This window comes from Natator depressus, chromosome 11 (assembly GCF_965152275.1).
Source record: "Natator depressus isolate rNatDep1 chromosome 11, rNatDep2.hap1, whole genome shotgun sequence".
NCBI classification, from domain to species: Eukaryota; Metazoa; Chordata; order Testudines; family Cheloniidae; genus Natator; species Natator depressus.
In genome coordinates, this window is record NC_134244.1 from 78,695,054 (window position 1) to 78,707,773 (window position 12,720).

General features: G+C 46.9%; 1 protein-coding gene across 7 annotated transcripts in view; it reads right to left on the reverse strand.

Moving 5' to 3' along the window:
• The window catches only part of LOC141996267 (UDP-glucuronosyltransferase 1A9-like), a 99,689-nt gene that overhangs the window by 20,017 nt on the left and 66,952 nt on the right, over positions 1–12,720 (reverse strand). Inside the window, exon 1 of one of the 7 annotated variants that reach the window (XM_074968239.1) lies at positions 3,380–4,288. The exons of the other annotated variants lie outside the window; for them this stretch is intronic. Within the exon in view, the coding sequence (XP_074824340.1) occupies positions 3,380–4,228 (849 nt within the window). The 5' untranslated portion in view covers positions 4,229–4,288. Of the gene's footprint in view, positions 1–3,379; positions 4,289–12,720 lie in introns of those variants that run through there. 7 annotated transcript variants of the gene reach the window in all.

A 12,720-nucleotide genomic window follows, 5' to 3' on the forward strand; every position in this document is an offset into this window, starting at 1 on the left:
TCATTATATAAGTGACTACTTATGACTCTAAGAGAGGATGCTTTTCTAAGCATCTTAGAGGATGCTTTTCCATGCTGTTGCTTCCTTACTTTTATTTTGTTTTAACCAATAGAAGCGTTATCTAATAGTGGGTGCTAGTAGGATAGTCCAGTTTTAATTGTAAAAAAGAACTAACCTGAGATAATGGTTTCTCCTGGCCACAGTTTATGCCTCCAATTAAAACCATGTTGGGCATCACAGGCCTCGGATACTCAAACACAAAGTCATATCTCAACAGCCAAATAGATGCATGACTTAAAAGCTCTGGCACTGTCAGATCTTGTTGAAGGAACTCCCTGATCAGATCTTCATGGGATGAATAAAGAAGGGAACAGCTCAAGAACTCTGCTGAGCTGACTAAGACGTTCCACACACGCTGGGGAAATGCCATGTGGTCTGTATAGCTGGTGAAGAATTTGGGGACATAAGAAGCAGGGTTTGGACACTGGGTGGCCTGAAATTCGAATCCACACGGAATTCCCCGTGAGAAGTAAACAGAAGGTAGGGACAAATATTCGGCTACTATTTGTCCACATAGAAACATAGGATCCATCAAGACAGCATCAAATGCACTGTCTTTGAGGTAGGTGATCAGCTCTTTGTTGGACAGAAGCTGTTTGCAGGAACTGAGTAAGTGTGCCGTAATATTTCCTATCCTTGCGAATGTTTTCGTGATCTTTTCCAGGAAAGGTTGAGGTGCAAATATATGATGCCCCAGTCTTTTAAATTCGGCTTCCAAGTATTCCTTGGTGTACGGCACAGAGTATGTCTTCACTGTATAGTGCTCCGATGGCTGTATCTGAACACTTGCTTCTGGCACAACCGCTACTATTTCATGTCCTCTCTGCCAAAGCCGCCATACTACTGAGCGCATGCTGAACCAGTGACTGCCATCTAGGGGAATCATCAATAGCTTTCCCCCTTCCGAAAGGCTCCAGAGGGGCAGAACTAGTAGAAGCCAGGCAGGTAGGCGACGAACCCCTTGAAGCAGAGAAGCCATCTCCCTAGATGAAGACTTGTGCTGCAGCCAGTCAGACAGGTTTTAGATGCATGCTCAACTATTCCAGGCAACACAGAAATTGTTTTACTACCGGGCTTCCAACCCTTATTCCTTCATATCTTAAGCTAATGTTTGGTTTCCAATGAACTGTATGTTTACAGGAGCATGAGTGAGGCATTTTTTAACTTTTAGCTGGTGAAAGGTTGGTTCTGCAATCTGGCTGGACAGCAAAGGAGCAGAAAAAGTGGGAGCAATGTAGGGAAATGTTGGTTTCCTGGGTTTGGGCATAATTTCAACATTAAGATGCTGGTGTGGGATGTTTCATTCCAAGATCTACTAGAATTGAGAATGTGAGAGAACACTTTGCCAGCATTGCATGTGGTTATTAACTTATGGTTAATTATGCATAGAACTGAGCGCATAATTGATTTTTCAGTTTTTTGTTTCCAGGTGTGTTTTTTTTTACCTTTGTTTGTTTTTAAATAAATCTAGCTAAATTTCAAAATGAAACATCATTTTGAAATGAAAAATTGAAACAAAACATTTCAACTTTTGGGGGGAATTTCCCCCCCCCCCCTTTTTTTGTTAGTTTGAAACTATTCGCATATTTCAATCCAAATTCACCAAATTGCATTTGTTGGTGAATAAACTATTCATCCTAAAACTCCCAGCTCTAACTATCCACTCCCTGAGGTGACTCTGTGCAGGTCAATTGGGCGACAGACGCACAAAGAAGCTGTACAGCTGCTCAGGGTGTTGGTTTTGTGCTTTCTGCTCCTGCTTTAAACAAAAAGATATTGAAAATCATTAAGATTCACTTGTTTGCTGTCTACCCCATACGCTGTCAAACTCAGCTCATGGTGGAGTATCTTGGCAATGATCCAACGGATAAGGGTGTTTTGTTGGACCACAAATGATGCTAACTTTGTTACCTGATTATTAGTATTATCCTGACTGTTTGTATTATACTGCCTCTTACTGATTCTGTCCTTAGGACACAGCTGCGCCACCCCTGGGGAGGAACTCCAGTATTTCAGTTTGAGAGTGGCACATATTCTCATTATGGAGTGACCCTTGTCTCACCTGAGTTAAAGGTGAAACGAGATTTCCATTATATTCCAGTGCTGATCATGACACTCATCCCCAGTCATTGCCCAAATGAAATACACTTTAAAATGTCACAAATGTGAGCCTGTGCCCAGCTGGTTGCTTTTTCAAAAGTCTGAAACAAAATGAGTGTGCTTCAAAAATGAGGTATTTGTGTTCCCTAGAAATGATCTTCATTGCCTCTGGCTCCTATCTCAGAAATGACTTATTAGGCTATGTCTACATTAGCACTAATTATGGCTGGAACAATCCCCTGGGGACTATTTTTGCAGCCAAGGATCAACAGAATGCAGCATGTTCCTCTTACATCCCCGACACGTCCCTATCTCCAAGCAGGCATCATAGAAACAGATATGCTGGTTTTGCAGCACTGGGGGAGTCTATAAATGCCCCTCAGGCAGCTTGAAGTCCCTACAGCCTGTCCCGTTGTGGTAATTCCACATAACCTTTGCACAGATACCTAAAGCACCACATACCATTTTTTAAAACCCCATAATCCAAATGTCACCAGCTAAGCAAATCCCAGAGGGGTGGGGGGAACCCAAAAAACCCAAACTGTTATGACAGAGCTGATATTAGGCACCCAAAGTGGAGGGAGGGGCGCAGAAGACTAGAATGCCGTCGTTATAAACAAAGAGTGGAAAGCTCAGGTATTCTGGGTTAAAGTTACTCTTTTAACTCATCCCATACAACCCTTTTGCCTCTTCTGACATGAAGGTATGGTGCAGGCACAATGGACGCTGTGGGAATCAGCGCCACGGGGACTCAGCTGCTTCCTTGTAAGAGTCTTTGATCAAAATAGCCCCACTTTTACTATGCCACCTGCAGCGCACAACTGGAAAAGAATGTATACAGCTCCAGCCCAGAGGCTCCAGTAGATGGAGCCAATGCACTGGGAGTAATAGGTTACAGCAAGCATGTCGGAGAACCATTTTCAATCAAGGCCTCAAAGGACCTTTACTTCCATGCTGTAGAAATTGTCCTGAGGCAATAACAATTGATTTAAGGACACTGACTATCCCTCCTCACTCACGCCTCCACTTTGTCATTACTTGAATCAACCCTTGTGAGATCATCAAGACCTTGGCTCATGTGTAATAAGCCATAAAAATGATGTTTTCACTTGGATCCCGTCGGATCTCACACACACACACAAGATAATAATTGAGCCTACAGAAAAACCCATTAAATAATTTTGTAATATTTTCAGCTTTTTAAAAATAACTTACAAACCTTGGATAATGGTTTCTTCTGTTCACAGTTGGTGCCTCCTATGAACACCATGTTGGGCATCACTGGCCTGGGATACTCAAACACAAAGTCGTATCTCAGCAGCCAAATGGATGCTTTGCTGAACAGTTCCAGTATCGTTACCTCTCTCTGAAGAAACTCAGAAGCCAGGCTCTCATATTGTGAATAGAACAGGTAACAAAGTAAATTCTCTGCAGCATTGACTAATAGGTTCTTCACACGCTGGGTAAATGTCATGTGGTCGGAATTGGATGTGAAAATCCTCGGGACATAAGAAATAGGATTGGGACACTGAGTGGCTTTGAAGTCCAAGCCACATGGAAGTCCACGCAGGAAGTACACAGAGGGAACTGAGAGATATTCAGCAATTATTGGTCCACATGGTAACACAGGATCCATAAGGACAGCATCAAATTTGCTGTCCTCAAGGTATTTGATCAACTCTTTGTTATATAAGAAATGCCTGCAGGCAGATGAGAACATGGTTGTAAATAGTGATACAATTTTAAAGACGCTGGTAAATTTCTCTGGAAATGGAAGGTCGACAAAACTGTGATGTCCAATTGAATGGTAAAATTCATCCAACGATTCCTGTGTGTAAGGCACTGGATGTGTTTTGATTGTGTAATAGTCTGATGTTCCCATGAGCAAGGTGGCTTCTGGCATTACAACAACAACCTGGTGCCCTCTTTTCCCAAGCATTTCCACTGCCACTCGCATGCTGAGCCAGTGACTCCCATCTTGAGGCACAACCAGCAGTTTCCCACCTTTGGCAAAACTCCACAAAGCGAGAAAAAGAGCCAGCCCAGCAGTTCCCTGCTCTCCTGACATGGCCGCTGCCGTGCAGCTAGGAGTAAAAAACCCAGCTTTCTCCCCCCCGAAACCTTCCAAGCAGCATTTAAAGGCAGAAGTCGCTGGGATTGCAGCTATGTCTGTGACCTTTAAGCCCAATTAATTCTCAACTCTAGAAACCCTTCTCAGCAAATATTTTACTTGACGCACAATGCTTTAAACTGGGGGGATGTTAAACAAGACTGAACAGATGCCAGCAGGGCCGCTGGAGTTTGTTACGTGCAAACACAACACCTCTATCAGCATTTCATGCTCTAAAATGAGTCAGCATAAATCGAGAGGTCACAGGATCTCTTAGCAGGGTTGGTGTGGGCCAGGATTGGTTCAAAAACCTCAGGGTAGGTCTACACAGCAGTTAAACACCTACCGCTGGCCCATCTCAGCTGACTCAGGCTCATGAGGCTCAGGCTATGGGCTGTAAAATTGCAGTGTAGATGTTTGTGTTCTGGGTGAAGTCGTTAGACACCGACAGGTGGCACGTGTCAGCGGTGGGTGTTTAACTGCAGTGTGGACATACCCTTTGAGCGCAGTTGTGTGCTCTGTACCTGGCTCAAGCCCAGACTACTAGCCTCGCTCACCAGAAATAACCTTGAGGAAATTGCTCTCTTCCTCATCCGCGGCAAGACAGTGGTGACAGATACAACTAAGGCGGGATACAGGAGAGGAGAGCACAGTTCTTGCACCAATCCTGAAGGCTGCTGTCCACACAGTCCCTAGGTCTGAAAGGGACAATGTGGGAGGGCATTTCCATGCTGGAATTTCGGAACCCCTTGAAGTCCTGAGCCTGGAGGGTGTACACAGAGGGTTACAGCTTTTAAGGGAGTTAGAGCTAGATCCACAAAGGGACTGAGCATTACAATGCCTCAATCCTAGGTGCTCAGTGGAATTCACAGCCCTGAGCTCGGTGCCCAGGCATTGTATGGGGAGCATTAGGGACCAAAGAAAGGGATTCTCAGAAGCCAGCAAGCCGAGCTGAGAGCTACCTAGGCTATGTCTACACTATGGACCTTACAGCAGCACTGTGCCACTGTAAGATCTCCCATGTAGCCACCCTCCTGCCTGCGTCCATAAACCACCCCCAAAGAGCAGTGTTAGCTATGTCATCAGAATCAGAGATCAGGGTTGGAAGAGACCTCAGGAGGTCATTGAGTCCAACAAAGCAGGACCAATCCCCAACTAAATCATCCCAGCCAGGGCTTTGTCAAGCCAGGCCTTAAAAACCTCTAAGGATGGAGATTCCATCCCCTCCCCAGGTAAGAGAAGAGTCTCCCCCGCCCACATAGCGCTAGCCACACCAACACTTTTGTCAGTGACATTTCTGCTAGTCAGGGGGATGCTTTTTCACACCCCGACCAACAAAATGTTACCAACAAAAGTGCTGGTGTGGACAAAGCCCTAAGCTAGCCGGAAATGCTGAGGAGAGGCATAAGCCCCAGTAATCAAACTCTGGGCCAGGGTGAGGTGCCTCTCCGCCTGTGAGGATTCACAGCCCTGAACCCTATCCCAGAGCTAGCTCCTAACCCAGTCCATTCTCACGAAAAGCCACTGTGAGGCAGTGACTGACTGTGGCCCATGGGGAGGGCCCTCATGCCAGACTGGGAGGGTCAAGTTCCTGAACTAAGAAATCTGTAATTGTTTATACAAAGTGGAGCAGCTCTAACAGGAGAGAGAGAGAGACAGACACCTCTGTCTGTAAACATGGCAGGCGACCAGCTTGGCTTAATGGTGAAATCCTAGCGGATCTTAAACATAAAAAAGAAGCTTACAAGAAGTGGAAAGTTGGACATATGACCAGGGAAGAGTATAAAAATATTGCTCGGGCATGTAGGAAAGATATCAGGAGGGCCAAATCGCACCTGGAGCTGCAGCTAGCAAGAGATGTCAAGAGTAACAAGAAGGGTTTCTTCAGGTATGTTGGCAACAAGAAGAAAGCCAAGGAAAGTGTGGGCCCCTTACTGAATGAGGGAGGCAACCTAGTGACAGAGGATGTGGAAAAAGCTAATGTACTCAATGCTTTTTTTGCCTCTGTTTTCACTAACAAGGTCAGCTCCCAGACTGCTGCGCTGGGCATCACAGAATGGGGAAGAGATGGCCAGCCCTCTGTGGAGATAGAGGTGGTTAGGGACTATTTAGAAAAGCTGGACGTGCACAAGTCCATGGGGCCGGACGAGTTGCATCCGAGAGTGCTGAAGGAATTGGCGGCTGTGATTGCAGAGCCCTTGGCCATTATCTTTGAAAACTCGTGGCGAACGGGGGAAGTCCCGGATGACTGGAAAAAGGCTAATGTAGTGCCAATCTTTAAAAAAGGGAAGGAGGAGGATCCTGGGAACTACAGGCCAGTCAGCCTCACCTCAGTCCCTGGAAAAATCATGGAGCAGGTCCTCAAAGAATCAATCCTGAAGCACTTGCATGAGAGGAAAGTGATCAGGAACAGTCAGCATGGATTCACCAAGGGAAGGTCATGCCTGACTAATCTAATCGCCTTTTATGATGAGATTACTGGTTCTGTGGATGAAGGGAAAGCAGTGGATGTATTGTTTCTTGACTTTAGCAAAGCTTTTGACACGGTCTCCCACAGTATTCTTGTCAGCAAGTTAAGGAAGTATGGGCTGGATGAATGCACTATAAGGTGGGTAGAAAGCTGGCTAGATTGTCGGGCTCAACGGGTAGTGATCAATGGCTCCATGTCTCGTTGGCAGCCGGTGTCAAGTGGAGTGCCCCAGGGGTCGGTCCTGGGGCCGGTTTTGTTCAATATCTTCATAAATGATCTGGAGGATGGTGTGGATTGCACTCTCAGCAAATTTGCGGATGATACTAAAGTGGGAGGAGTGGTAGATACGCTGGAGGGGAGGGATAGGATACAGAAGGACCTAGACAAATTGGAGGATTGGGCCAAAAGAAATCTGATGAGGTTCAATAAGGATAAGTGCAGGGTCCTGCACTTAGGATGGAAGAATCCAATGCACCGCTACAGACTAGGGACCGAATGGCTAGGCAGCAGTTCTGCGGAAAAGGACCTAGGGGTGACAGTGGACGAGAAGCTGGATATGAGTCAACAGTGTGCCCTTGTTGCCAAGAAGGCCAATGGCATTTTGGGATGTATAAGTAGGGGCATAGCGAGCAGATCGAGGGATGTGATCGTTCCCCTCTATTCGACACTGGTGAGGCCTCATCTGGAGTACTGTGTCCAGTTTTGGGCCCCACACTACAAGAAGGATGTGGATAAATTGGAGAGAGTCCAGCGAAGGGCAACAAAAATGATTAGGGGTCTAGAGCACATGACTTATGAGGAGAGGCTGAGGGAGCTGGGATTGTTTAGTCTGCAGAAGAGAAGAATGAGGGGGGATTTGATAGCTGCTTTCAACTACCTGAAAGGGGGTTCCAAAGAGGATGGCTCTAGACTGTTCTCAATGGTAGCAGATGACAGAACGAGGAGTAATGGTCTCAAGTTGCAATGGGGGAGGTTTAGATTGGATATTAGGAAAAACTTTTTCACTAGGAGGGTGGTGAAACACTGGAATGCGTTGCCTAGGGAGGTGGTAGAATCTCCTTCCTTAGAGGTTTTTAAGGTCAGGCTTGACAAAGCCCTGGCTGGGATGATTTAACTGGGAATTGGTCCTGCTTCGAGCAGGGGGTTGGACTAGATGACCTTCTGGGGTCCCTTCCAACCCTGATATTCTATGATTCTATGATTCTATACCTGAGAATACCCAATAGCCTGGTTGTCGGGGCACCCACCTAGAATGTGGTTAGACCTAGACCTGATTCACATTTCTGTGCCAAAGCAGGTGGGGGTAGGGGATTTCAAACCCAGGTGTCCCACATCTCAAGTAAGTGCCCTAACCATTGGTATAATGGGACTGGGGGACACACCCTCCCACTCTTGCCTTGACTGTCTTTTATGCAGGTTAAGCATATTCTGAGTACACCTACTGGATGGGCCACACAGGCAAGATGTGTGTGTGTGTGGGGGGGGGAGATGCCTCATCTGAGAATCCTACTGGGGTTTAAGTATGAGCCACTGGGCCGAATAGTTCAGCAGGATCAGGACTTAGCACACGCCCACCAGTGGAGACTATTATTTTATCTACTTCAATGCGTGCACCTAATCAAACTGATTTGTGGACATGCTGATGTACCTCACTCACCCTGATATGATGATAAACTTCACAGTGAGCACGGATTTCAAAGACATGACTTGGGAGAGATGCAGGAAATAAGTAATAAGTAGCCAAAGCAAAGGTACCGTGGCGTGATTAGCTTATCAAAACCATATTACGAAATACGATATGTAAACAATTTCTTTTGCTGTGATTTGCTCTCTGCTTTTAAAATATCTTGTGCTAATAAGATCAAGAGTCTTAGACTGTAGCTTGGATATCTTCTCACAGGTCACCCCACAGACAGCAAAAGCCCTCAGTGCCAAAGGAGCAGTAGTGAAGAAGGAAAGGGTCATCAGACTTCACCTCCCTTGGGTTCTCAGTCAGCAAGGCCTGGGCTAAAGAAGCCTTCTCCCAGAAGGAGCCAAGCAGGACTGCATCTCTTGTGGTTACAGGGGAGAGATGCTGAAGGACCAGAAAGGCCCCGTAATGTTATGGAGGAGCAGAAAGCAGTTGTGTTTTCAATCAGAAATCACTAAGGCCCAGGCCCCCAAAGGGAAATAAGCACCTAAAGACCTTTGAGGATCTGGGTCTAGGACTCTGGTTGTCTCTCTTTGAACTCTAAGCCCTATTGACATTCAAGTTAAGTTTTTTATTTAGAGAGACAACGTGGGTGAGGTAACATCTTTTATTAAACCAATGTCTGCGGGTGAGAGAGACAAGCTTTCAAGCTCCACAGAGCGCTCCAATATCCTGGTACCAAATACGGCTCCAACACTGCAAACTTACTTAGAAAGATTCATATAGTTAACATATAATGTTATAAACTAGGGAAAATCGAGAATGGTAAGCAATGGTTAACTGATAACAGGCGTGTCCGTGGAGTTTAAGTGATATATTAACAAACCACCTCCCGTCATTTCAGTGAGGTACAATGATTCAGCACAACTAGCCCAATCTTTACACAACCGAGGCTGCTGAAGTTCGTAGCAGGGGTACAGTGGGTCAGGGTTGTTTGAAGAAGCTCACGCAGCAATTGCCTGCATTACACCCGGTTCAAGCCCAAACTACTTCAGTGTATGGAGGAAGCCATTTCCCTCGTTTCTACATAGAAATTTCATTTACTCTCTGTAATACGATTCCAGGAATGCCTCCCTGAAGCCTCAGCTGTCTGCTGCCTCAGTGGTTGAGAGCTCTTTTTCAGTTGAGAATATCACCAGGTGGAATCATCACGGGGTTCTGTGGTGTTACCATCAAATTTTTAGTTCTCAGCCATTTTGGGCTATTTTTACACACACGACTTTGGAAGTGACACAAGTGCGCCGGCAGGGGCTTTCAGCTCCTTGTAGTTGCAATCTGACATCCCCTGTAGGGCACTTCCAGATACCCTTCTAAGAGCAACATTGACATGCGTTCTGCACTGTCCTCTGCCCAGGGAGCAGGTGGGATGGGGGCCCCCCATAGCAGCATGGCTCATGAGAAAACCATGCTGCCAGGATGAAGTGCTACAGAGCAGCGTGAAGGGGACTCATCTATTTAATATCTCAACACAGAAAATATTTGTAATTAGTCTCAGTCTAATAGATAGAGCCTGGTGGTTTTCGCCAAAGCGAATAATACTAAATACGACAACAAACGACCTATACTACGAAATAAAACTAAAAACTCCCCCTGCAATGGGGTCTCCTGCAGCTCTTTTGCCACAGGGGGTGGGGCCTACTCCCTGCTCCAGGAGCTGAGACCTGTCAGGCGGGGTTGCCGAGCCACGTACTCATCATGACAGAAGGGTGACCGGGCCGAGTGGCACTGTGACCCCATGCATCAGGCTGGCGTGCCCAGGGCAGGGAATGAGTCCCCATGGGACAGGTGTCATCACTGGGGGGTGAAGGTAGGACGGGCTCACTCTCATACCTCCACCCAGAGGCTTTCCACTCCCACCCACCCGGGTCCAACCACCCCCAACAGGGCCTGCCACGATAACACACAATAAAATGAAATGCCCAAAAAGCACAATGACAAATGATAAATAAAAATAATTTCCTGGGTCTCTGATACTAGCTGCATGGATTTCATTTTGAAAAATGGCTTGTGATTTGGGTGCCTTAATTTTGAAGCAGCTACCTTGAGCCCTCTTACAAAGGCCTGGTTGTCAGAGGGTGGCTGATCAGCACTTTCTGAAAATCAGGCCTCTTTGAGGTGTCACAAATTGGGCATCCAAAAATGGAGGTCCCCAAAGTAAGTTGCTTTTCAAAAATGCAGGCCATGTGTTTTTCTCTAAACCGCATAAAACGTACATTAATAGATGTAATGCAGAAAACATACCTGAGTAATTTGTAATGATTCCAGCAACATTATGATCTAAAAAGAAATTACCTGAGATAATTTTTTCTTCTGACCACAACTGATGCCTCCAGTGAAGACCATGTTGGGCATCACTGGCCTGGGATACTCAAACACAAAATCCTATCTCATCAGCCAAACAGAGGACTGACTTAAAAGCTCTAAGACAGTCAAATTTCTTTGAAGAAACTCAGATGCTAGACTGTCAAACTGAGAATACGCAAACTTGCAAATCAAGGACTCCAGTGACGCAAATAACAAGTTTATCACACGCTGGGTAAATGACATGGTCTGTGTAGGAAGTAAAAAAAAATTGGGGATATAAGAAGGAGGGTCTGGACACTGAGTAGCCTTATCCCAACTACAGGGAATTCCACGCAAAAAGTTGACAGAAGGGATGGAAAGATATTCAGCAACTATTGATCCACAAGGTAACGCAGGATCTGTAAAGATGGCATCAAACTGAACCTCCTCAACATAGTTCACCAATTCTTTGCTTAGCAAAAAGTGCTTACAGATGGCAAACATCATAGTACTAAAGTTGGTGAGTGTTTCGTGTGCTGTGAAAACTCTCTTCAGAATAGGTCCATCATCAAAAATATGATAACCGAAGGACTGGAAGTAGACATCCAAATCTTCCTGTGTGGGGGGCACTGGGTGTGTTTTCAGTGTGTAATATACTGATGTTCTCATGAGTAAATTGGCTTCTGGCCCAAGAACTACTATTTCATGTCCCTTCAGGCTGAGTTTCTCTAGCACCTGACTCATGCTGAGCCCATGACTTCCGTCCACAGGCATCACCAATAGCTTTCCACCTTCAGCGAGACTGCAGAAAGCCAGACAAAGAAGTAACCTAGAAACAACTGGACACCGTGACTGGGAGGAAGGAGCCACGTTCTTAGTAGTAGGGAGGGAAAAAGCTTCCACCACAAGGTGCTGAACACTGAGTTGTACAAGAGAACAATGGTCACCAAAGCTTACTCCTTACAAAGTAAATGTTTACCTAGGTTCAGACAAAGATCAGATTAACTAGGAGTTTGGCATCATACAAATTAAGCAATGCCAACGCTATGCAAAGGTAGGACTACTATGTTATTTTGATGGAATGCTAGCACAGGACTTGCTCTTTGGTTCCTAAGAATTAAATTTAAAATAAGTGTTCGCATGAAGTAGAGAAAGAGGATTGGCAACATTACTGGTGGCAGGGTGGGGAGGGAAGAGGGGAAGATTTATAGAACAGAGAACATAGAAGTTGCAGAGTATTCTTGACACTCGGACATCTGTGAGTAGGATCCTCTTCATTCCAGCAGCCAGTAAGGGCTTTATGCTTATGAAACTTACACTAGCAAACAGCAGATGTGAAAGAGGGAGCTGCCAGAGTCCATGGACAACATGCTAACGGAAATGCCAACACCTTTCACCAGCATGAGGGTGCCGCCCCAGGCAGGGGCGGCGAGTTATATTCCCTTGTGGTGCTCGGGCTCCAGCAATATTCAGGGCTGGGGGCCCTGCTCCACCAATGTTTGGAGCTGGGTCTCTCCCCCGGCCCTGCCTGGAGCGGCCTCCGGTCTGGAGCGTCCGCCCCCGCCTGCCCCCCCAACCCCCGGAGCACCCCTGCCTGAGCGAAAGTGGCGCTGCTCTCCCTGGCCTCCGCTGCACAAGAGCAACCCGGCAGCAGGCTGAGGCACGTGCTGCGGCTACTGCACCCCCGGAGGGGGAGGGGCAGAGCGAGGGGGCACACACGTGGGCACACACTGCCCTCCCCTCCCCTCTCCCGGCACCAGGTGCCGAAGGGGCTTCCGGCAGGAGACCTCTGGAGCGGACCCCCTCGACTCACCTGAGCCGCTGCTGGGGCTTCGGTGAGCGTTTGGCCCTGTGGTCCACCCCCCCACAGCCACCACTCCTGCAAACACTGGGCAAGGGGCAGCCCCAGCCCCAGTGAAGCTATGGCAGGGGAGCAGGGGAGGAAGGAAGCCACATGTGATGGCAGTCCCCTCCCCTCCAGCACCCACCCCCTCCCAGAGCCCACAC